Source organism: Heterodontus francisci, chromosome 2 (genome assembly GCF_036365525.1).
Source record: "Heterodontus francisci isolate sHetFra1 chromosome 2, sHetFra1.hap1, whole genome shotgun sequence".
Classification (NCBI taxonomy): Eukaryota; Metazoa; Chordata; class Chondrichthyes; order Heterodontiformes; family Heterodontidae; genus Heterodontus; species Heterodontus francisci.
The window spans coordinates 7,082,898-7,107,839 of record NC_090372.1 but is presented as its reverse complement, the minus strand read 5'-3'; the positions used below and the strand labels follow the sequence as shown (position 1 = coordinate 7,107,839).

At 43.2% G+C, this 24,942-nt stretch overlaps 1 protein-coding gene across 2 annotated transcripts; it reads right to left on the bottom strand.

Moving 5' to 3' along the window:
- Positions 1-7,318: 7,318 nt before the first annotated feature.
- On the bottom strand, positions 7,319-24,836 carry c2h5orf22 (chromosome 2 C5orf22 homolog). Of its 2 annotated transcripts, none has more exons than XM_068053802.1 (9): positions 24,695-24,836; positions 20,242-20,387; positions 17,758-17,907; positions 15,896-16,373; positions 15,019-15,084; positions 12,574-12,695; positions 10,712-10,778; positions 9,392-9,531; positions 7,319-7,545 (listed from the first exon to the last, which is right to left on the bottom strand). In XM_068053802.1, the coding sequence occupies exons 2-9, from the start codon at positions 20,280-20,282 to the stop codon at positions 7,434-7,436; spliced, it is 1,176 nt and encodes a 391-aa protein (XP_067909903.1). In that variant the 5' UTR covers positions 20,283-20,387; positions 24,695-24,836; the 3' UTR covers positions 7,319-7,433. The 2 variants fall into 2 exon arrangements, with proteins under 2 accessions (XP_067909903.1, XP_067909893.1); XM_068053792.1 differs by lacking the exon at positions 24,695-24,836 and adding an exon at positions 24,426-24,600.
- Positions 24,837-24,942: the final 106 nt, after the last annotated feature.

Genomic DNA, 24,942 nt, shown 5'->3' with positions numbered 1-24,942 from the left:
TTAATTTTTTCCTTTAATATTGATTTTGTTTACAAAATGAAAATGATTTGCTCTCAAGTTCCACCTAGTGGTCATTGCCAAAATACACCCACAGCTGCAATGACTGCACAGAAAACTCTGAACAAGTAATGGTGTCATAGAGTTATACAGCATAGAAACAGGTCCTTCGGCCCATCGTGGTGTGTGAATAATACTCGGTGTTACTAATGTGCAAGTTGGCCAGCAACTCTCAGTGAGGAGGTTGTTCCCTGTGAAGTGAGAATCACCGCAAGTTTTTGGATGATTTGCTTATCTCCCTTGTTAGTTTCACGAAAATAACACTTTGCCCTCAACCCTCACGGGTTTCATGAAGTTGATGCATTTACACATTAATTTCCCATTAAACTCCCTACAGAATGAGTAAATCCCCTTTGGTGCATGGCCGAGAAGATGGTTTGCATCCCTGGAATCTCCACCACATTCCCATGCCACGGGATCCTTCTCTGCTTTAGCCAATTTTCCATGTTTCACTCCTCTTCTGCTATTCCCCTGTTGCTATTCACACCTCCTCTGGACCCATCTTTTGTTTCTTGACTTGTCCCATTACCATCTTCCTTTGCCTTGCACCATCATCGCTTTTGTCATTTAATCTCTCCTCTCCTGCCTTTGCACTTACTTAAGACCTATCACATCTCCAACACATTCCAGGTCAGACGAAAGGCCAGCGATCTGAAACGCTAAACTCTGTTTTTCTATCTCCACAGATGCTCACTAACCTGTTGAGTATTTCCAGCATTTTCTGTTCTTATTTAGACACTTACATTTCCTGGGTAAAGGAAAACAGGGAAATTCAACATTACAAAAAGAGAAAAATAAATTTCTATCACTTTTTATGTAGTTTAACACTTTGATCTTGGTGATTGAGAGGTTTCCCAATACAAAATTTTCCTGTCTTCTGAAATGTCTGAAGTCGCTTTATTATTCAGTGTAGTCAACAATACAGTACATTCAACACTGAAGGAAATTAATCTACTACATCTACACCTCTTGCACTGTAATACATCAATACAGTACATTCATGTTGTAACACAGCAAGGGAGTATATTGTACCTGTCACTCAAAGGGATGCTGATAATCTATTTATACCAGAAACACATTAACATGGTATAATCCAACATTCAAGTGCTTCTGGGTCATAAATTATTTATGCTTGAAGTTCATTAAAATATTTGGGTCTGTGGTTCAGTTGGTAACAGTTTTGCCTTCGAGTCAGAAGGTTGTGGGTTCAAAGCCCACTCCAGAAACTTGAGCACACAAATCTAGGATGATACTCCAGTGCAGTACTGAGGGAGTGCTGCATTGTCAGGGTTGCTGTCTTTTAGATGACACCTTACACTGAGGCCCCGTCTGCCCTCTCAGGTGGACGTAAAAGATCCCATGACAATATTTCAAAGAGCAGGGATGTTCTCTCCGGTGTCCTGGCCAATAATTATCCCTGAAGCAGCATCACAAAAACAGATGATCTGGTCAATATCACATTGCTGTTTGTGGGAGCTTGCTGTGTGCAAATTGTCTGCCACATTTCCTACATTACAACAATGACTACACTTAAAAGTATTTCATTGGCTGTAAAGTGCTTTAGAATGTAACGAGGGCATGAAAGACGCGATATAAATGCAAGTCTTTCTTTCAAGTTGTTGTATATGGATTCATTTAGAACTTCACATTGTTTAATTACAGCACTAAAAACTTTATTTTAAAAATTGCTTCACTTTATGCAATTGAAATTCATCTCTGCTTGAAAAAAGTATTATTCTCCGAGTGGATATCCTGTCATTGCCTGCAGAAAATTAGAGTAAAGGGAATTTCCCTCAGTGTGCGAGGAATGCTCGCTGTACAGGCGTGGAGATCAGCAACTTCTGGAGCTGATGTAGCTGCATCTCCTGGTTTAAATGTACAGCTGCAGGTGTGAGGTTAGGTGGTAGGAACAGCAAAACTCATCTCTGAAGAGAGGGGAAAAAAATTAAAACTGAAGCAAAGCATGAAACGAACAGTGAGTAGCTGTTCCAAACTTAACGGTGATTCAGGTGGGGATTGCTGATAGGGTCTTGGAGCTGAAACTGACCAGTACCATTGTGAGCATAGTTGTGAGGAATATGCAGTTTCTGTGCTTATAAAACTCCATCCAGGGGCAGAAATATACAGCTCCAAGACTGACTGATGTCAACATTGGGAGTCCACAACATAAAAAGCAAACTTAATATAGATTTATATCCAAAAGTGAGTTTCTCCATTTTTGCTACAACTCAGACAATGCTATTTGTAAATATTAGCATACAAATTCTTATCTTGTTTGTATGACATTTACAGAATCCCTGGAGAAAATGACCTAAATGTAGAAAACAGCCCGTTCTCTGGGGGTTTTTCCACTCACGTTCTAGCAGGAGATTGGCACATTCCTTGCAGAATTTCAGGGATAAGAATTTTCCAGCAAGTATTTGATCTGCACCCCATGCCCTCGGCTAAACATCCACCCTCTCCACAACCTGCGCACCATGCCTGCAGTGTTTACCATCTACAAGATTCATTACAGAAACTCATCGAGGCTTCTTCAGCAGCACCTTCCAAACCTGCAATCTCTACCATCCAGCAGGACAGGGGCAGCAGGTGCAAAGGAACACCACCACCTGCAAATTCCCCTCCATATCACACACCATCCTGACTTGCAAATATATTGGCCGTTCATGGGAGTACCTTCAGAACGGACTTCAGAGATTCAAGCTCACCCGCACTTTCTCAAGGTCATTTAACCAACACCTCGAGAGTCAATGTGTAAAGAAATTCTCCCAGGCAGTGAGTCAGGATTACGGATCTGATACTGATACATAGAGTCATAGATAGAGTCATAGTTTTGCAGCACCGAAACAGCCCCTTCGGCCCATCGTGTTTGTGTCGGCCATCAAGCATCTAACCATTCTACTCCCATTTTCCAGCACTTGGCCCGTAGCCTTGTATGCTATGACATTTCAAGTGCTCATCTAAATACTTCTTAAATGCAGTTCTGGTCACCGCATTATAGGAAGGATGTGGAAGCTTTGGAAAAGGTGCAGAGGAGATTTATTAGGATGTTGCCTGGTATGGAGGGAAGGTCTTACGAGGAAAGGCTGAGGGACTTGAGGTTGTTTTCGTTAGAGAGAAGGAGGAGAAGAGGTGACTTAATAGAGACATATAGGGCGGCACAGTGGCGCAGTGGTTAGCACTGCAGCCTCACAGCTCCAGCGACCCGGGTTCAATTCCGGGTACTGCCTGTGTGGGGTTTGCAAGCTCTCCCTGTGTCTGCGTGGGTTTCCTCCGGGTGCTCCGGTTTCCTCCCACAAGCCAAAAGACTTGCAGGTTGATAGGTGAATTGGCCATTGGAAATTGCCCCTAGTATAGGTGGGTGGTGGAGAAATGTGGGGACGGGTGGGGATGTGGTAGGAATATGGGATTGGTGTGGGATTGGTGTAGATGGGTGGTTGATGGTCGGCGCAGACTCGGTGGGCCAAAGGGCCTGTTTCAGTGCTGTATCTCTAAACTAAAACTAAACTATAAGATAATCAGAGGGTTGGACAGGGTGGATAGTGATAGCCTTTTTCCTCGGATGGTGATGGCAAACATGAGGGGACATAGCTTTAAGTTGAGGGGTGACAGATATAGGACAGATGTCAGAGGTAGTTTCTTTACACAGAGTAGTAGGGGCGTGGAACGCCCTGCCTGCAACAGTAGTAGACTCGCCAACTTTAAGGGCATTTAAGTGGTCATTGGATAGACATATGGATGAAAATGGAATAGTGTAGGTCAGATGGTCGACGCAACATCGAGGGCTGAAGGGCCTGTACTGCGCTGTAATGTTCTATGTTCTATGTTGTGAGGCTTCCTGCCTCTACCACCTCTTCAGTCAGCGCATTCCAGATTCCAACTACCTTCTCTGAAAATGTTTTTCCTCAAATCCCCTCTAAACCTCCTGCTCCTTACCTTAAATCAGTGCCCCCTGGTTATTGACCCCTCCGTTAAGGGAAAAAGTTTCTTCCTATCTAACCTATCAATGCCCCTCATAATTTTGTATACCTCAATCATGTCCCCCCTCAGCCTTCTCTGCTCTAAGGAAAACAACCCTAGCCTTTTCAGTCTCTCTTCATAGCTGAAATGCTCCAGCCCAGGCAACACCCTGGTGAATCTCCTCTGCACCCTGTCCAGTGCAATCACATCCTTCCTATAGTGTGGAGCCCAGAACTGTACACAGTACTCCAGCTGTGGCCTAAGTAGCATTGATCTGATGCTGATACATCTATTATGTTAACAAGATTTTTTGAGGATGTAACTAGTAGAATAGATAAGGGAGAACCAGTGGATGCGGTGTATTTGGACTTTCAGAAGGCTTTCGATAAGGTCCCACTTAAGAGATTAGCATGTAAAATTAAAGCACATGGGATTGGGGGTAAGGTACTGACATGGATAGAGAACTGGTTGGCAGACAGGAAACAAAGAGTAGGAATAAACGGGTCTTTTTCCGTGGCAGGCAGTGACTAGTGGGGTACCGCAGGGATCAGTGCTAGGACCCCAGCTAGTCACAATATATATTAATAATATAGATGAGGGAATTAAATGTAATATATCCAAGTTTGCAGATGGCACAAAGCTGGGTGGGAGTGTGAGCTGTGAGGAGGATGCAGAGAAGCTCTAGTGTGATTTGGACAGGTTGAGTGAGTGGGCAAATACATGGGAGATGCAGTATAATGTGGATAAATGTGAGGTTATCCACTTTGGTGGCAAAAACAGAAAGGCAGATTATCTGAACAGGGATAGATTGGGAAAGGGGGAGGTGCAGCGAGACCTGGGTGCCCTTGTGCACCAGTCACTGAAAGTAAGCATGCAGGTGCAGCAGGCAGTTAAGAAGGCAAATTATATATTGGCCTTCATAGTGAGAGGATTCGAGTACAGGAGCAAGGATGTCTTGCTGCAATTATACAAGGCCTTGGTGAGACCATATCTGGAGTATTGTGTGCAGATTTGGTCTCCTTACCTGAGGAAGGATGTTCTTGCCATGGAGGGAGTGCAGCGAAGGTTCACCAGACTGATTCCTGGGATGGCAGGACTGACGTATGAAGAGAGATTGGGTCAATTAGGCTTGTATTCGCTAGAGTTTAGAAGAATGAGAGGGGATCCCATAGAAACCTACAAAATTCTAACAGGACTGGACAGACTAGATGCAGGAAGGCTGTTCCCGATGGCGGGGGAGTCCAGGACCAGGGGTCACAATCTAAAGATGAGGGGTAAGCCATTTAGGACTGAGATGAGGAGGGATTTCTTCACCCAGAGAGTGGTGAACCTGTGGAATTCTCTACACGGAAAGCAGTTGAGGCCAAATCACTAAATATATTCAATAGTTAGATATAGTTCTTAGAGCTAAAGGGATCAAGGGATATGGGGAGAAAGCTGGAACAGTTTGGATGATCAGCCATGATCGTATTGAATGGCGTTGCAGGTTCGAAGGGCTGAATGGCCTACTCCTGTTCCTATTTTCTATGTTTCCAATGTCATTGCTAGCAAAACATGGCAGCAAAGGTCAAACACTGGGGATGAACAAGACAATTAGACAGCAACTATACAGCTCTTTCTAAAATATCAATCATAAAACAAAGCACAGCTCCCTCTAGTGACAAGTTATCCTTGACAGAAATATTCAGAAATTCAGGTTTACTTGGAAAGTTTTCATTCCATGAACATTTGCCCCTTCTGTGAGGTTAAAGATAGATTGTGCATGGTCTTCCTCAATCTCTGAATGCAGTGTATCCTCCATATACTTGGGGATATCTACGAGGGGTGGTTAAAAATACACTCCAGCACAAACATTGAAGTAATTTTATACCCTGTGATATTCATGTGATCTTTCCCACTCCTTAAGCCCTGCCCACTGACCAGTTACATTCTGCCAAATAGTAGTTCTTCACTGAATAACCATATCCTATTTGCCAAAATAATAATCTTCAACACAATGCAAATCAGAGCCAAAAGAGAATTGAGAAAGGGGCAAGATTTGTAAACACTACATTCCAAAAATAGATGACAATATTAGCAGCAAACAATCTTAACTTTATCCTCACATATCTTTGAGTTACAGCTCATCACGAGTAACATCGGCCAACAGGAAACCTTAAGCAAGGACAGATGCACAAAGATCATAAAGTTTGATTAGAAAGTTATGAAAGCTGAGTTTCAAAACATCTCCCTCCCCTCCTCTATTGAATGTGTTGACATGTGTTGGCGTAAAAACCCAGAGACAACAAGGAAACCCCATTAAGCGTTAGTCATTTGGGAGTCCGTACGGTGTTACAGACACAAGTGGAAACAACTTATTTCTGATGAAAGGTCACTGACCTGAAACATTAACTTTGCTTCTCTCTCCACAGATGCTGCCAGACCCGCTGAGTAATTCCAGCATTTTTAGTTTTTATTTCAGATTTCCAGCATCTGCAGTATTTTGCTTTTATTATACAACTTATTCCTCGGCAGGACTGAAGGCATTCTCCCATTAGGAGCGACAGTCACTAGTTGGCAGGCAAATTTGCTCATCGCATCCTTTAATATAAAGTACTGCAGGAAAACACCCTCTTGCTCAAATGCTGATCCAACAAAATTCAAAAAAAGGGCTAAGCATAACCCCATGCTCAGCAAAGATCAGAAACGTACAATTAGATTGTCATGAACTTCATTCAGCCTTAAAAAGGATACAGGGGAGGTTTAACAGGATATTAGCGGGGATGAGGGACTTCAGTTATGAGGAAAGGTCGGAAAAGTTAGGACTGTTCTCCTTGGAACAGAGGTTAAGAGGCAACCCAATAGAGGTTTTCAACACTGAGAGGTTGCGATAGAGAGAGAAAAAAAACTCTTCCCTCTGACGAGTGGGCTAATAATCAGAGATTCAAAATCATTGGCAAAAGATCTAGAGAGGAGATGAGGAGAAATGTTTTCACTCAGAGAGTTGTCGGGATCTGGAAAGCTCCACCTGAAAAGGTGGCGGAAGCTAATTCCATCAATAATTTTACAAGGGAGTTCGACAGGTGCTTGAGGATGAGAAACTTACAGGGTTACAGAGAAAAAGCAGGAGTGTGAAACAGCAGCGTGCTCAATCGCAGCCAGCCAGCCAGCACTGGCATGATGGACCGAATGGACTCCTTCTGTGCTGTCGCTTTCCACAGCAGTCAAAAAAGTAAATCATTCATTGAGCAGACTTCCTCGCTAACTAAAACTGCCAACTCTAACAGCTAGATTGTTGAAATAAAGATCGAGAACAATAGTATTGTTGTTAAAAGTATAATTTATTCATTAAATAAAATTCTCTTCCACAAATAAAACAATAATCTGTGTATGCTTTCTGGCCCAGATAGGAGAACATGAAATGAAGTTTGACACATTCAGTATTCTAAGTGGACGTCTAAGGAACCATAGCAGGCGTGGAGCACCTCCAACATCCTCTTCTGAATAGAGTTCACCTGCTCAGGTGGACAGTAATCATCCAAACTGGACCTGAAGCATTAGCAAAGCCAGCATTAGATATCTGCTGAAAAAGCAGAGCTACACAGAACCAAAATAAATTCACAAGATTTACTTCAAGTAAACTGTAGTTTGCAGAAAAGTTGCCAAGAAGATTAAGAGAAAACACTAACAGCAACACAAGTGGTTTACCACTAAGGTTTAATATCACCAAAAACATTGGGGTTGATGCAACCTTGCACAGATAACAAACAGCAGAGTCAGGCTTTGATGCCTCTTGATTGACATAAAACAGCAATTTGTGTGTGTGTGTCTGTGTGTGTGTCTGTGTCTGTGTGTGTGTGTGTCTGTGTGTGTGTGTGTGTCTGTGTGTGTGTGTGTCTGTGTGTGTGTGTGTCTGTGTGTGTGTGTGTCTGTGTGTGTGTGTGTCTGTGTGTGTGTGTCTGTGTGTGTGTGTGGTGGGGAGAGACCCAAACTAGCATCTACGTAGACGAAAGAAAAAGATAGAACTGGCATTTCTATAGTGCCTATCACTACCTCAAAATGCCCCAAAGGGCTTCACAGCCAATTTGACATGTCCACTGCTGCAATTTAGGAAATATGGCAGCCAATTTGTGCACAGCAAGCTCCCACAAATAGCATGGCGATAATGGCCAATTAATCTGTTTTAGGGATGTTAGTTGAGGGATAAATATTGACTGAGCACACTTGGGAGAACTCCGCTGCTCTTCTGACCTGGGATCTTATACATCCACCCCAGAGAGCAGGCTGGGTCTTTGTTTAACATCTCATCCAAAAGACAGCACCTCTGACAGTGCAGCACTCCCTCTGCATCAGACTGAAGTGTCTGCCTGGATTTATGTGCTCGAGTCTCTGGATTGGAGCTTGAACCCATGACCTTCTGACTCAGAGGCGAGGGTATTACCAAGAGAACAAACAAAACTTCAAGCATTGACAGGATGAGGGAATAAAAAGCACTCTGTACTAGTGAGATGAATAACTTGGAGCCAATTCAGGTCATGTTGACGTCTTCACACACTTGCTAGGAACTGGGTTAACAAAGCCAGAACACATTTCACTGAGAAACCTTACAGACACTCGGATGTTTACTTTAATGCTATGGCTGAATTTCAGCTCATCTCCCAGAGATGGAGAAAACGGAGTATTGACCCCTGTCACCCACACCATTCAGAGACAGAAGAGGAAAGCACTGGAGTATATGTTTGGGTGAAAAGAACCTTTCCCACATTCTACCCAACAGCTAACTCCTGCTTCCAGCTGACACACCTCGAGTTACTGTGAGCAGTTTTGGCACCACACCTTAGGAAGGATATACTGGCCTGGAAGGGAGTGCAGCGTAAATTTGTTGGACTCCAAGGGTGAAATTACGAGGTGGGAATTACACAAACTAGGGTTGTATTCCCTGGAATTTAGACGGTTAAGGGGTGATTTGAGCAAAGTTTTTCAAGATATTAAGGGGAACAGATAGGTTAGATTGGGAGAAACTATTTCCACTGGCTGGGGAACCAAAGACTAGAGGGCAAAGTCTAAAACTTAAAGCCAAACCTTTCAGTAATGAAATTAGGAAACACTCCTTCACACAAAAGGGTGGTAGAAGTTTGGAACTCTCTTTTGCAAATGGTAATTGATGCTGGATTAATTGTTAATTTTATAACGGAGATTGTTAGATTTTTTGTTTGCCAAAGGTATTTAGGGATATGGGGCAAAGGCAGGTATATGGAGTTAGGTCGCACAATATTCATGATCATGTCTCAAGTGCTCAGAGATAGGATGAGAGATAAGATCACAGCACACAATGCCTTTGCTTCAAGGTGTGCACAGGATTATTTACACTATAATGAGGTAGCCTATTTCATACCTTGCTATAGTTATGAGAGTTGGCCTGGGCAAATCATTAAGTAACCGTTTTACAGATGACATGAGGTTGTCTATCTCTTCCTCAGTGCTAACATGGTGCGGCAGTTCGGAATAATCGCAAGTTAGTCCAGCCTGGTGAACCTTGAAATGTAAAACAGACAGCAGATTATTAAGCAGGTCAAAACAATGATGAAGCATTAATACATCAGCTTCTACTAATAAATTTACAAGTATGAGCTTTAATTTAAAATTGAAACTCATACACAACCCTCCCACCCCCAACTCCTCGGATTGTTCAGTGGTTTGCTGAATCATACAGATTAGGACAGGCCCAGACATGATCGACTGTGTTTGTAACATGTAGAGACACTCACCTCACCTGGGTTTGTGGGGGTGCAGGAGGAGGGTAATGTGTGGACGCAGCCAAGGACAGAATCAGGCTTAGCTGTGATGCTGCTCACAGTCAAATAGCCCACTGGCCCTCACTGCTTAGTTTCACACATGAAGAATTATGATTGGGGAAGATATTGGGAGGGGAGGGGAGGGGAGGGGGGCGCACTTGAAATTACAATCCAGTCTGGAGAGTTGGACAGAGAAAAAAATGGTAGCAATACAGGACAGTATGTTTGTTACATTGCAGTCTACAATATTTTTGGCTTTGTTCGAGTAAATAAGGAGAAACTGTTTCCAGTGTCGGAAAGGTCGATAACCAGAGGTCACAAATTTAAATTAATCGTCAAAAGAAACAGTGGAGACATTTAAGTTTTTTTTACATACACAGTGAGTTGTTGGAACAGGCTGCTTGAAAGGGGCGGGGGCAGTGGAAGCAGATTCAATAGTAACTTTCAAGAGAGAATTGGATAAATAATTGATGGGTAAAAAAAAAAAAAACAGGGATCTGGGGAAAGAGCAGCGGAGTGGGATTAATTGGATAGCTCTACCGAAGAACCAGCACAGGCATGATGGGCCAAATGGTCTCCTTCTGTGCTTTATCAATCTGGGATTCAGAAATAACCTGATTTCAATACACTGAAGAATGGGAAACACTCTCTTAGCTATCTTAGGATGACTGAAGATTCACCATCAGCACCTTGTACCCTTTTCCCTCTAGAATTCAGTTAATTTAAATTTAAATTTCAGGTTTTACTCATCTTAAAACTAGGGTACATCCAATAGTTATGTTAAAAATGCCTGCTTGAGAGGTATGGCTTTTCATTGAAGGACAATTTAGTCTTCCCAGGAATCTGGCTTGTCTAACCCAGCAGCCTTGTGCAGCATGTAGGAAAAGTCAAACAACACAGCTGAATGCTGCTAAACCTACCATTTCATAGTCAGGAGTCCCCAACCTCTCCTTCAGGCTTAACACAAGCTGAGTGAGAATTTCCAGACTGCAAATAAATTTAAAATTCCAATGAGACAATGATTGCAACAGAGATGATGATTTCGGAATTCAGTCAAAAAAATGTGCAATGGCATGAGGAATTATGAATGTGCAAATGACACTACAAACTAAAAAAAGAAATTGCTACCACAATATTTACTTAGGTGATGTAATCTGACCTTTGCTGAATAGATGCATTTTCAAACCTCTCCGTGGATCGCCACCTTGACGTGGTGGAGAGGTTTGTGCATCCCGCGATCCCTTGAGCGATGCCATCAGAAGCTCCTTGCTCCTGGTAGGGTTACCCATGGCGGCAAGGTCGGGAGGAGGTGCCAGACAAAGTGCGGTCCAAAAAGTCTTCAACAGCGGAACAGGTGAAGGAAGATTGTGCAGCTCACCGGCTTGAAGGTGGAAGGTGACTGCAGTGACGAGGAGGTCTTGGTCATCGTGGTTTGACACATCACCAAAACTGGACTACCAACCCGCCAGGATCTGGAGGACAATGATGGTGCCCCAAGGCCCCACAGTAAATGAAGTCACGCGTAGGCTTCTACCAGCGTCCATCTCCCAAGTCCTGTGGCAATGGAGGACTGGAGACGGGGGACAGGGCTGCGAACCTGCGAGTCCCGAGTCAGAATCGGCACACAGGCAACAGATACATGAAGGTCAGCTATGTGGCCTGGTCCAATCTAGACCTCCTTTGTTACCTCTTGCCCCACCCCCACCTCACTTGCTTATAACCTGTGACTTTTCTAATATTTGTCAGTTCCGATGAAGGGTCACTGACCCGAAACGTTAACTCTGCTTCTCTTTCCACAGATGCTGTCAGACCTGCTGAGTGGTTCCAGCATTTCTTGTTTTTATTTCAGATTTCCAGCATCCGCAGTATTTTGCTTTTATATTAGATACATGAAGGTTGCTGGACACCCGTGTTGGTGCCCTTGGGCAGCAGTATCAGTGACGGAGCAGTCCTCTCCAGGATATCCTCTGCTCACCCCAAATGAGGAGGGGGCTACAAAATATATCCTGCAAATAGGCTGTCCCACTTTCTCCTGGCTAGAGATCTGCACCCAGCAGGATCACTAATTCCACGGTCAAGGGGGAAAAAAAAGGGATTCAAACTCCTAAAAAATCAACGGCCATGGACTGGCTACTGTGATCACCCTGCCAGGTCCTGTTCTCACAAATTTCAAATGGCCTGAGTTACGGGGAGAATAAAGAAAAGGCTTTAAAGCAACTCTGAAGCATGGCTGCAAAGGCCTTAACAACTGGGAGGAGCTTGTGACCAAATCACTCACAATGGCGACAATTTGTCCACCAAGATGTATCACGTTTTGAGTCCCAACGCCTCAATGAGATGAGAGAAATGGAATAGGAGGAGACTAGTGGGGCTGAATGGCCTGTTTCTGCGCTGCGTATTGAATACAATTCTGTGTAAAAACCTTAAAAAGGGCATGTTTAATATGTACTCAGATGGGCTGCTGTTTTTTTTTCCCCCCAGAACACGGCGGCTGAAGACTGCTCCTATTTGGAGTGGCATTTGGCTAGGAGACGGTCAGACAGTGGCAACAGTCCCAGCGTCCAGACAGCAAGTAGTATGGAGCTGGTCACTGTGTAGTGACCTACCCACCCCATTGGAGGAGCAAGAGAAATGATGGGGGTGGGAAGGGGGGTGCGTAGGTGAAGGGATGTACAGAAGAGAATTAAAATGAGAAAAGAACAGAATCAAATGCAACTGAACAATGTTAGTCTGAGAGAATCATCAATACTTTATGGAACAACTCAGCAGTTATTTCATTTACCCAGGGATTGCTGCCCATTTCTGCACATTCTCTTCACTGTCATCTTCACATAAGTCTGCAAAGGCAGCTTCCATATCTTCTAGTTGTCTTGTGCGAGCTTCCACACAATCGATCAAAGCCTCCTAAGGCATAATAAATGTGCATGTTTGTTGTTAACAATGTTTTTTTTTCAAATAGGATCGTTAGCCTTGAACCTTCCCTGTCCCCACTCTTAAAAAAAACACAATTATTTAACTTAACACCAGTCAGGTCCAGTTCTTTGCTGAGTAAGAAGTCAGAGTATATTGTTAAATCAATCACATTTTAAATGAAAAGTCAAGTATATTTTTCATGCCGAGATGCTTTGGGAGGAATGGACATGAACACTGAAGTTGAGTAGCATTATTCCTTCCTTACTGCAGTTATTCAGGACTTCTAGGGTGGAAGTCAGGATATTTATGAGGAATGGCTAATATTATTGTGGCTCTCCTGCTGTGGGAAATAAATTGAATGTTAGGCTATAACAAACAAAGGTAAAATAGATCTGATGTATTGGGAAGAGCCCACTTTTGGACGCATACATTCATCTTGTATTTGAAGCCAAGTGAGGCAAGTGGATTAAATTGCTTTGCATGATATCACGTGACAATCCTAAAGTCAAATATCTATCCACCATTTTTCACCTTTTTCTGTCAAGAGAAATGAGCATAGCCTCACTGGGTTAAATTGAGTGGGGGGCTGGTTGGAGCGAGGTGACAATGGCCTGGATTTTGCAGTCAGTGGCAAAGTGATTATGCTGGCCGCTGATCTCTGAGAAAGCTGCCCACAAAGATCTAGCGACATCTGTAGCCTGGATTTCCCCTTTCCCGACGCCAGTTTGAATCTGGTGCCAAGTCAAGGGAATCTCCTGGCACCAGTAAGCAGGGGAATCAGCCAGTTACATTGAAGTAGTCTCACAGACAGCAAACCAGGAAGCAAAATGCACTGCATTTATTTCACTTTGAACTAAAATTTTAGAGCAAAATAGATGATTGTAACAAAAATAACAAACTTAAAAAAAAATTTAATATATAACTCTCATCATAATAGAAAAATCTGACATTCCATAAAAATAAAGTTAGCTTTTCAGGGCCAGTGAGCGTGTTTAGCAGTAATTACAAACTTAGTACACTGTTAAAAATCCAGTTACCCCTCATTCAACAAGGTGTAACTTTTGCAAGCGTTTTTTTCAGCAAGACTAAGGGGAAAAGGGCAAGTTCTCGTCAGTTCAGTGATTTCTAATTGATTGCAGTCTCGGGAGAAGTGTAGAATCACCAACAGCAACTTCTGGATTTCCGCATTATTCTGCACATGTGCGGACTCCAGAAGTTGCAGTCAGTTTCAGAGGGATAATGGTGGTGAACGCTGACCGTTTCATCACCACCACAAAACCTGGGCCATTAACACCTTTGCACAGCAGGCGCCAATATGCTAGGAGTTCAACAGAGAACTTAACGCGTTCAATAGCTGCTTCATGTCCCAAACGTGTTCGTGAACCCGCATTATTGACATGGAAACCATTTGGAGCCACCAGACTGACACACCCACCTCTTTCCTTCATTAAGCTCACAACTAAGGCTGACTTCCATATTAAAATGAATCACATCGATGACACAAATTTATTAGAGAGAAACAAGAACAAAAAAAAAAGTTATTGTAAAAATCCTCTGCCCCGGAGAGCTGTGAATGCTCAAATCATTGAGTATATTCAAGACGGAGGTCGATAAACATTGGGACATGCAGGTAGGGCAGGAAAGTGCAGTTGATGATCTTACTGAATGCACAGCAGCCTCATGGAATCATATGGTCCATTCCTGCTCTTATTTCTTATATAATTATGAATTTGCATTTGTTGATTATTAAAAAGGAACTCGTGCAAGGTTTTAACTTAAATTTAACCTGTCCAAAAAAAAGTAATCTCTTAATATATCCCAAGCTACAGGCAGTAATAAAACTCAATATACAATTTATTTGGGACAAACGAATAAAAAGATGGGACTCCAGAGTAAAACAGCGTGACAAACTAAATACCATTCAATTCCAGGACTAGGCTATAGGTGTATGTTTCACACTTGATCATAATACAACTACATTATAATGAATTAGCTTGGAACAGGGTACAGAAACTGATTCAAGTATAGAGTTACAGCTTCGTGTCATTGGTTCTGAGATAATGTTATAAATATAAGTATACAGAATCAAAGCACAAGACAATAACAGGAGTGCTAATGCACTGGGGATGAGTTCCAAGGCCAAATGGTGATTTTCTTGGAACAACCTACATTTACAGAAAGAGTAAATATTAAGCAGCTGATAACCAGTACAAATTTAAACAGCTTAAGCACTTTCATGAACAGTTTTCATCTCTTAAATGTGAACATAACCTTATGTGGCACTATCAGCATCTAATGTTTGATCTTCACATACCTCATCAGCCTCCTCCCAATCAGGCTTGGTAAAACTGTACAACTGCTTGAGAATTTCATATTCATCCTGCAGGACAAGACAAAAGTGATTACGGAAGTGTACACTGCCAAAGGCTTGTGCGAGGAATGACGCCTGCTTGCAGACAACATTTCCTGTCTTGCTGAAGGACAACATCTTCACGTGCATCACATTTGCATCCATAAAGAAAGGCTTGCATTTATATAGCACCTTTCACCAGCACAGGATAAAACAGAGTGCTTTCCAGGCAAAGAAGTACTTTTGAAGTGTAATGTAGGAAACATGGCAGTCAATTTGCACACAGCAAGATCCCATAAACAGTAATATGATAATGACCAGATAATATGTTTTAGCAATGTTGGTTGATTTGACTGATTGGCCAGGACACCAGGGAGAATTCCCTTGCTCTTATTCAAAACAATGTCTTGGGATCTTTCACATCCACCTGAGAGGGAAGACAGGACCTCGGTTTAACTTCTCCTCTTGTCTTAAAGACTTCTCTGATCAGCTCCAAAATACAAGGCCCTTCAGCGAAGAGCCAATAACAGGGAAAATGAGCATCACTAGAAACCCACATTGGGAGAGGTAGGAAGAGAAATCAACCCAGACCGGGACATCTGCCTGCATGCTCCCATTTGAGTTCAGGTCAACAATCTATTCCCAATCCCTTCACCCCACGCCCCCCAACTCTCTCTCCAAGCACAGATGGAGCCTTACCAGTATACTCAGTGCACACAAGTAAGATATGAATAGACTGTGTGAACACAAGACAAACCAACTAAACTCAACTGGTAAATGCATAGTTAAAGTTTTGTAACTTTTTCTATAAAAAGTCATAAATAAGAAAAATGAAATATACCTTGGTGTACATTTCTTTAAAAGGATTTTTGACTGAAAAGAAATCCAAGTCAATATCAAGGACGCAGGCATCTCTTCCATCCAAGACATGAAGGAGATCCTTAACAATTTCACCCTGCTGCTGCTGCTGTTCACTTTCAGGACTTGCTGCTGCTTTGCATGGTTGATTGGTTTCCTGCACAAGTCTCTCGCTACTAGAGGACTGAATTGTACACGTGCTGCCATCACCAGGTTTGCAGTCCGACTTCTCATCATTTGCTTTGGATGATGTGGCGCGTACAGCCTCGAGCGAACCTTCTCCGTTTGTCAATTTTGCTTTCTTGACGGCTGATACTCCCATTTCCTCCTCACGGTGTTTGCGGCTCTGCTCCATTGGGTCTACTGTGATGACCTGTAATCCTAGCTCCTTCCTGTTCTCCAGCAGCTTCTCTGACACGTAGAGGCCATCACTAAGGAAGTAACTCTCTGTACTTGTAACCCTGATAAGATAATTCAGTAACTGTTAAGAAATAATGGTCAAAAAATACACTATTCATGCACTGAAATAAAACACAAGTTCCATACTGACTGAAGTGCTCATCCGTTGGAGATGACACTGGACCAGCAACTGGCAGCTGAGAACTGATTTACTTTGCCCCTTCCTCTGAAATTCCCTCCCTAAACCTCTCCATCCCTCTTTCCTCCTTCAAGATGCTCCTTAAAACCTCCTCTTTGACCAAGTCTTTGGTTACTTGTCTGACTGTCTCATGTGACTGATTTGATTTGATAATGCTCCTACAAAGCCTTGTGACGTCTTGCTATGTTAAAGCCATTATAAAAATGCAAATTGCTGTTGTGGATTGGGTCCACTACCTACTGTCTCTGGCAAAAACACAAGTAAAAAGGAGAGTGTTGCAGAAGTTTGCTTTTACAGCGGAGAACCACCTGCCTCAGCTCTGTGCCTTGGCACCAATGCACCCTGAAGTTGGGAACACACTAATGTGGAGAATTGAGGGCACAAGTTTGTGCCCTTTTCATCACTTTGTAAAACAGCAGGTAATGCATTGTGCCATTGATTGCCACTCCGTTATCATGGAAGACATTGCACAAAGCTCTGACCGGGCAGCAGGACTACATATGATCTCACTAGGGCACAGTAAAGATTTTTGGAATATTCCAACACTGGGCAGAAATATATTTCTCATTACAATCTGCATGGAGTAGACCGGGCCAATAATCAATGGAGTTTAGAAGAATGAGCGGTGATCTCATTGAACCATGCAAGATTTTGAGATGGCTCGATAGGGTAGATGCTGGGAGGATGCAGAGTCTGGAACGAGGGGTCACAATCTCAGGAAAAAGGGTTGGTCATTCAGGACGGAGATGAGAAATATCTTCACTTAGAGGGCTGTGAATCTTTTGAATTCTCTACCCTAGAGATAGAGAGCTGTGGATGCTCAAGACTGAAAAAAAAAATCAATAACTTTCCGTAACTGGGAATCAAGGGATATGGGGAAAATCAGGTGAGAAAGTGGGGTTGATGTAAAGGTCAGCTGTGATTTTACAGATTGGTTCGAGAGGCTGTTTGACCTTCTCTTACTTCTATTTCTTATGTACCAAAACAAAAACAAACAAAAAAAAATCAGATTGAGCAATCAGTTTTGTGAAATAGTGCACGAGATTTATGATTTGGATTAAAGATGCAACAGGGGCAAAACTCAAAGTAAATTGCAATAAATGGTCTCATTGTTCTCAATTGCCAAGTTTACTGTAACAATCAGCCAGCACAATGCAGACAAGTTTCTGACCATTCTCTGAACTAATCGGCATCACTCACTCGACCTCTTGTTATTTTATTCAGGCTTTACCTTCAGGTTGCAGTACCTTATCGTTTTAGTTGAAGAATCTCTGCCGACAAAGAAGCTGTGTTTCCCATCAGTGATCTGCTGGGCCCAGAATGGATGAAGCCAAAAAACATGCGAGAAATGGCCAGCATAAACCACAGGCATGATCCAATTCTCAATGCTCAGATCTCTAGACGTAGGGAAGGTTGGCGAGAGAAGAAAGTTCCATTACTTTTCTAAATATGTGCAAAATATCAGTAAGAAACTGAAATATGAGCAGTCAAAGGAAGGACTTGTGTTTATATAGAGCATCATCATGGACCTAGGATTCTCAAAGTGCTTCATTATCATTGAACTACTTTGAAGTGTGGTCAGGTCCCACAAGTGGCAAATCACCTGGAAGCCTCCAGATTTGAGGATGGATATTCCCAGGCACTGCTGAGAGTAAGACCCGGAAGAACAATTGTAAGTGCTGCAGCAACTCGCCAAGCCTCCTTCGACAGCACCTTCCAAACCCACGACCTCTACCACCTAGGACAAGGGTAGCAGAAGCATGGGAACACCACCATCTGCAAGTTCCCCTCCTAGTCACACACCATCCTGACTTGGAACAATCCTGGGATTGCTGCAGTGTTTCATTGAACATCAACGCAAGCTTGAGGAACAGCAACTCATTTACTGATTAGGCACACTACAGCCTACTGGACTGAACATTGAGTTCAATAATTTCAGAGCATGACTGGCCCCCCTTTTTATTTTTAGTTATTTTTTCTGTTTTGTGCGTTTATTTTATTTTAGTTTGTTTAGTTTTTTTCTATTGTGCCTACCCATTGTTTTTTTCATGTCTGTGCTTGTGGCTGTCCAGTTTTCTCTGTATTACTGTCTCTGTATTAATGCTTTGTCTTTCACCACACCATTAACATACTGCTTGCCTTTGCTCCATGACCTACTGGTCAGTTGTTGTCTGCGACCTTGCCCTATCGACACCTTCTCTTTTGTTATCACTTGCCCCACCCCCGCATTATTTGTTAAAAACCTATTACATTTCTAGCCTCTGCCAGTTCTGATGAAGGGTCACTGACCTGAAACGTTAACTCTGCTTCTCTCTCCACAGATGCTGCCAGACCTGCTGAGTATTTCCAGCATTTCTTGTTTTTATTTCTGACTTGGAACTATATCACTGTTCCTTCACTGTCGCTGGGTCAGAATCCTGGAACTCCCTTTCTCACAGCACTGTTGGTGTACCTACCCCACATGGACTGCTGTGGTTCAAGAAGGCGGCTCACCGCCACCTTCTCAAGGACAATTAGGGATGGGCAATAAATGCTGGCCGAGCCAGTGACACTCACATCCAATAAATGAATAAATAAAAAAAAAACTCATTTGCTGATCCCCTGCCGACGTAGCTGAAATAACGCAGTCTGTTCGTTCCCGGTTCAGTGTTGCTGCTCCCACAGGCAGCCCCCGCAGACACAGTCTGTGCTCACAGGGTTACTTTGCTCACACAAGAGACTGGTTTCAGCAGTGTGATGCTTTGTGCATACCCGGCATTATCATTGCGGCCTTGCTGTTTTTGGTTTCAGAAAGAGCTCCAGCAACATGAAAGGAGGTTTTCAGCAAAACCTTCTCTCTGACTGAAAACCAGCAAGTGACATTACCTTTTACACCCTGCTGGTCCAATGACATCAACTCTAAAATTCATAAACCAATCACTCGGACACCAATCAAGTCATCTGCACTGCTGAAGTTGTCCAACCTCCAAATAAAGGTGAATGGAATCCTGGCTTTTATCCCATTGAATTCAAAAGTGAGGGAGTTATATTGCCATTATACAGAGCCTTGGTCAGACCCCATCTGGAGCACTGTATGCAGTTGTGGCCTTGGAGGGGGTGCAGTGCAGAGTCACCAGAATGGCCTACTCCTCTTCCTATCTTCCCTCGCTACTCATCATCGCCCTTCCTCCCAAACCAATCATTTGCCCCCAACAGTTCCCTACAAAAGCCAATGCTTCTGATACAATCTCAGATTGGATCCAATGAAAAAGATCTCTGTTTCACTCCCAGTCTCCATGTTCGATTGCATCACTGATAACAGCCCCGCGACCCTTCTCGTTTCCTGATTTCCTGATACATCTCAAGCTCTTCCTTATGCTTGCACCCTCCCTGTGCTGAAAGCAAGTCTGGTCTCCACATCTCCCACTTGAACTAATTCCCTCCCAGGTTTTCATTACTTTCAAGCTTCCCGCCTGTGTTCTGTGCCTGGCCACTACCTTTGCCTGCTTGCAGAGGGGTCCCCTGGTTCTCAGAGCTTCTCATGTGACAACTCTAAGCACAAAATCACAGGTGAAATCACCCAAATGCAGGAAACCAGCCTTTCCGGGGCTCTGGCAGTGTGGTACTGAATTGGAATTTCAAAGCTTGGATGATGTGTTTGTGTAAACTGTCATAATTAAGTTTCCCCCTCACAATGACAGACAAAAATTACGCTAACAGTTAAAATGCAAAAAATAGTCAACTTGCATTACCCAAAAAGTAACTCTTTATCAAACACACTGTCAGCTGCCATGTCGACTGGGATTAGGAGGTCTGGGTGAGAATCTAGGTGAATGAGGGCAATATTTGCGTTTGGCAAATGCTTCGAACCAATTGCTCGATAGATGTATGGCACCACCTGTAAAACATTAACATAAAAAATGGCTTGAGCATAGCTTCGAGGTAAACAATGGAGAAAGGGCGACATTTTTAAATACTGTTGATTAGATCACATTCCACCCAGAATTAGCTTTGGGTCATTTGCTCCTTGAAACCATTTTATTGGTGTCAATCTCAGGACAAAGAAGAAAACTGCACAAGTCACGTGGTGTGAACCTTCCGGCACCATAATACATCCAAACTTTCACTGATCTCAACTCAACACAAGTGATTTATTTTTGTTATTTTGAATAGACTGTCTATTATTAATTAGTTGTGGCACCTTCCTTATAGAGGGGATGGGGTATGTGAAACTGCCCTGGTATCATTAGTTGGAGCGGGGAGATACAGAAGAATTACTGAAAAGTAACACCGATTTCTTCCAAATGTTATGGGGACTGCTTAAAACCTCCTCCCACTTTTGGATTCATGATGATGCTTTGTTTTTGGTCTGACAAAGGGCAAGCTTGTCAATTATAGAGTCATTACAGCACAGGAGGCAGCTATTCGGCTATACCTATTGACATTTCAGCCCCCTTTGTAGTCGGCGCATTGAACAGACTAGAGCCACTGTCAAGTTGCGCTATCTGCTGTGGGTTATATCACAAAGGCAGCCACGATATAGGACCAGCGTTTAGAAATTAGTTTTTCTAGAATTCCATATCCCGAATAATCAAATTAAACATTAAAAATTTCAGTAAGGCACTGACTCATAGAATAGTACATCATAAAAGGAGGTCGTTTGGCCCATTGACTCTGTGCTGACTCTTTCAATGGGCAATCCAGTCAGTCCCACTGCCACGCTCTTTCCTGATACCCTCGCAATTTTATTTTCCCGTTCAAGTATTTGTGATACACAATGCTTGAAGTTAACTACACTGCGAACAACTAACCTATTTTACAATGCCACCTGAATAGAAAACTGCACATATTAAAAATATCCAATCAATTCTAAATAAGTGATCCAATACTGCAGTCACTAATTACAAGGCCTTGAGCGGACAGCTGATACAAGATCACTGTCAAACTCAATCACCTGACTGAATTGATCTACAGAGCCCCGACATGGACTTGATGGGTCAAATCTCCTCCTTCTGTGCCGTAATGACACAATAACCTATTTTAGTCAATTTGAAGCATAGTCACTATTATAGGAAAATGCAACAGCCAATTTGCACACAGAAAGGTCCTACAAACAATGAGATAATGGCCAAACAATTGTATTTAGTGATGTTGGTGGAGGGATAAATGTTAGCCAGGGCACAAGGGCAACTCCCCAGCTTCTCTTCACATTGTCAAAAATCCCATGTACTGTCACCTGCAAGGACAGGGACCTAGTTTTAATGTCTCATCAGTAAGTGGTATCTCAGACAATGCAGCACTTTGAGTGCTGCACTAAAGTGTTAGCCTGGATTGTGTTCCCATCGAAGACGTGATGCACAGCAGCCTGTCAAGCTGGTGAACAGAAAACAACCTTTCAGTGGTAAAATAATACAGTAGCAACAGAAATCTTAACCACTCCGCAGACAATGTTGTTTGGTTTGCATGTTCTGATTTAAGTACTGCTCTGATGTGTATTTTTTTTTTAAAACTGCCACTCTGCCTACACAATATATATTACACACTTCACTGCTTACTCACCTGTTAAGGCAACTCTCCCCAATGTTATACCAAAAACTGAAAGCAATGACGTAAAAAATGAAAATAACTAATATTTTCTCTTACTTTCTCTAAATACATGCTCCCTATAGCTGCATATTTGTAATCTGGAATTTATAATTTTATAAATGCATACATTTGAATTTATAACAGAAAAAGTTTGCAGGAAGTGAACAGAAGGGATTTTGAATCGATTACTTAGTTATAGACTGACACTTTTTTTTGCTGTTGATGTACTTTCTATTCCAATGTGCTGTATTTGCCAGTCCAAAACGTAACAAGAACTGTCCAATGTTATTCATTTTAATGTTGTAAAATGCTTCACAGGAGCAATTATGGTACAAAATTTGACACCAAACCACGTAAGATGGTAAGTTTTAAGGAACATCTTAAAGGAGACAGAGGTGCAGAGATTTAGGCAGGAATACGCTAAATTTAAACGTTGCCCTATCAATTGAAATTGCACATTGCCCTGGTTTACTGGGTTAAAAAACAAACCAAATACCAGGCTCCCGAGAATCACAGAATACAGGATTAAAAACGATTCTGATTCTCTCCACTCTTAATAATGAAGAACAAATAATGGGAATAGGCTGTGTGTAGTTCAAAGCACCTTTCCAATATAAATTGACTGAACAATTTTTATTAAAAAAAAAGAGGTCGGGCTTAGCAACAGTCTGCAACTGCACGCCTCCTGTTTTGTTAGTTGCTGATAACAGTAAACATTGGGTGGGTGTTGGAAGGAGTCGGGAGCAGAAAGCTCCACTAACATTGTTCAGGCTGCTCTGATGTGAAGCACATCAAAGATACAGGTGTTGTACTTCTGGAATGCTCGGTGCACAGGATTCCCGGGCAACGTTCCAATTCCCAATTTCTGGGCAATGTTGCAATTCCCAACTACTGGGCAATGTTGCAATTCCCAACTACTGGGCACCGTTCCAATTCCCAATTCCTGGGCAACCCCGGCAACGTTCCAATTCCCAACTCCTGGGCAATGTTGCAATTCCCAACCTCGGGCACCGTTCCAATTCCCAATTCCGAGGCAATGTTCCAATTCCCAATTCCTGAAAAAATGTTGCAATTCCCAATTCCTGGGCAACGTTGCAATTCTCAACCCCTGGGCAACGTTGCAATTCCCAATTCCTGAAAAAATTTTGCAATTCCCAATTCCTGGGCAACGTTGCAATTCTCAACCCCTGGGCAATGTTACAATTCCCAATTCCTGGGCAATGTTGCAATTCCCAAACCCGGGCACTGTTCCAATTCCTGGGCAATGTTGCAATTCCCACCCTCGGGTAATGTTCCAATTCCCAACTCCTGGGCAATGTTGCAATTCCCAACCTCGGGCACTGTTCCAATTCCCAATTCCTGGGCAATGTTGCAATTCCCACCCTCGGGTAATGTTCCAATTCCCAACTCCTGGGCAATGTTGCAATTCCCAACCTCGGGCACTGTTCCAATTCCCAATTCCTGGGCAATGTTGCAATTCCCACCCTCGGGTAATGTTCCAATTCCCAACTCCTGGGCAATGTTGCAATTCCCAACCTCGGGCACCGTTCCAATTCCCAATTCCGAGGCAATGTTCCAATTCCCAATTCCTGAAAAAATGTTGCAATTCCCAATTCCTGGGCAACGTTGCAATTCTCAACCCCTGGGCAACGTTCCAATTCCCAATTCCTGAAAAAATGTTGCAATTCCCAATTCCTGGGCAACGTTGCAATTCTCAACCCCTGGGCAATGTTACAATTCCCAATTCCTGGGCAATGTTGCAATTCCCACCCTCGGGTAATGTTCCAATTCCCAATTCCTGGGCAATGTTGCAATTCCCACCCTCGGGTAATGTTCCAATTCCCAATTCCTGGGCAATGTTGCAATTCCCACCCTCGGGTAATGTTCCAATTCCCAACTCCTGGGCAATGTTGCAATTCCCAACCTCGGGCACTGTTCCAATTCCCAATTCCTGGGCAATGTTGCAATTCCCACCCTCGGGTAATGTTCCAATTCCCAACTCCTGGGCAATGTTGCAATTCCCAACCTCGGGCACCGTTCCAATTCCCAATTCCGAGGCAATGTTCCAATTCCCAATTCCTGAAAAAATGTTGCAATTCCCAATTCCTGGGCAACGTTGCAATTCTCAACCCCTGGGCAACGTTCCAATTCCCAATTCCTGAAAAAATGTTGCAATTCCCAATTCCTGGGCAACGTTGCAATTCTCAACCCCTGGGCAATGTTACAATTCCCAATTCCTGGGCAATGTTGCAATTCCCACCCTCGGGTAATGTTCCAATTCCCAATTCCTGGGCAATGTTCCAATTCCCGGAGTTCCAGTTGCAGGCTGGGAAGGATCGGCCGCACTTACATCCTGATGATCCTCGACTATCCAGACGGGCAGCTCCCGGTAGCAGCGCAGGGAGCAGGAGGAGGCAGCGCTGCTCATCACTGCGGCCGCTTGCAACAGGAGCACAGGCTCCTTCCCCGCAACTCACACTCACCGGGATACACGACGGGGGGGGAAACAATACTAGTGACGGACCTTCTTCCTCCTATCTGATTGGACAGGGGCCGAGTCCAGCCCCATAAATGTCCCGGGGGGGCTGATGTAAATGCAAACACGCCGACCGTTCCTACCTTGTGTTTCAACCTTGCTTTAGTAGCTGGTGCAGCAGTGAATTTCCTGCAGGACTTGTTCTTTCACCAGTAATTACTGTTCCTTTTTACATTTGGACAATTTGCACTGATCCAGGCGAGGAACAGCAAATCCAAAAGCTTTCCCTCTTGCATAATTGGCAATGCGATGGAGAACACTTCAAATTCCTGTTTGCAATAAAACACATAAATACAAGAAATAATATAGACCCCCCCACGTTGACCGAGCA

What these genes read in the sequence shown, in the direction of transcription:
- c2h5orf22 (XM_068053792.1), bottom strand. Translation starts at nt 24,503, where the DNA reads ATGAGCAGCGCTGCCTCCTCCTGCTCCCTGCGCTGCTACCGGGAGCTG. An exon ending in TAGTCGAGGATCATCAGGAT is followed by an intron (nt 20,388 to 24,425) that starts GTAAGTGCGGCC and finishes AATGTTTTACAG; the next exon opens with GTGGTGCCATACATCTATCG. An exon ending in TTAAAGAAATGTACACCAAG is followed by an intron (nt 15,085 to 15,895) that starts GTATATTTCATT and finishes CTTGTCCTGCAG; the next exon opens with GATGAATATGAAATTCTCAA.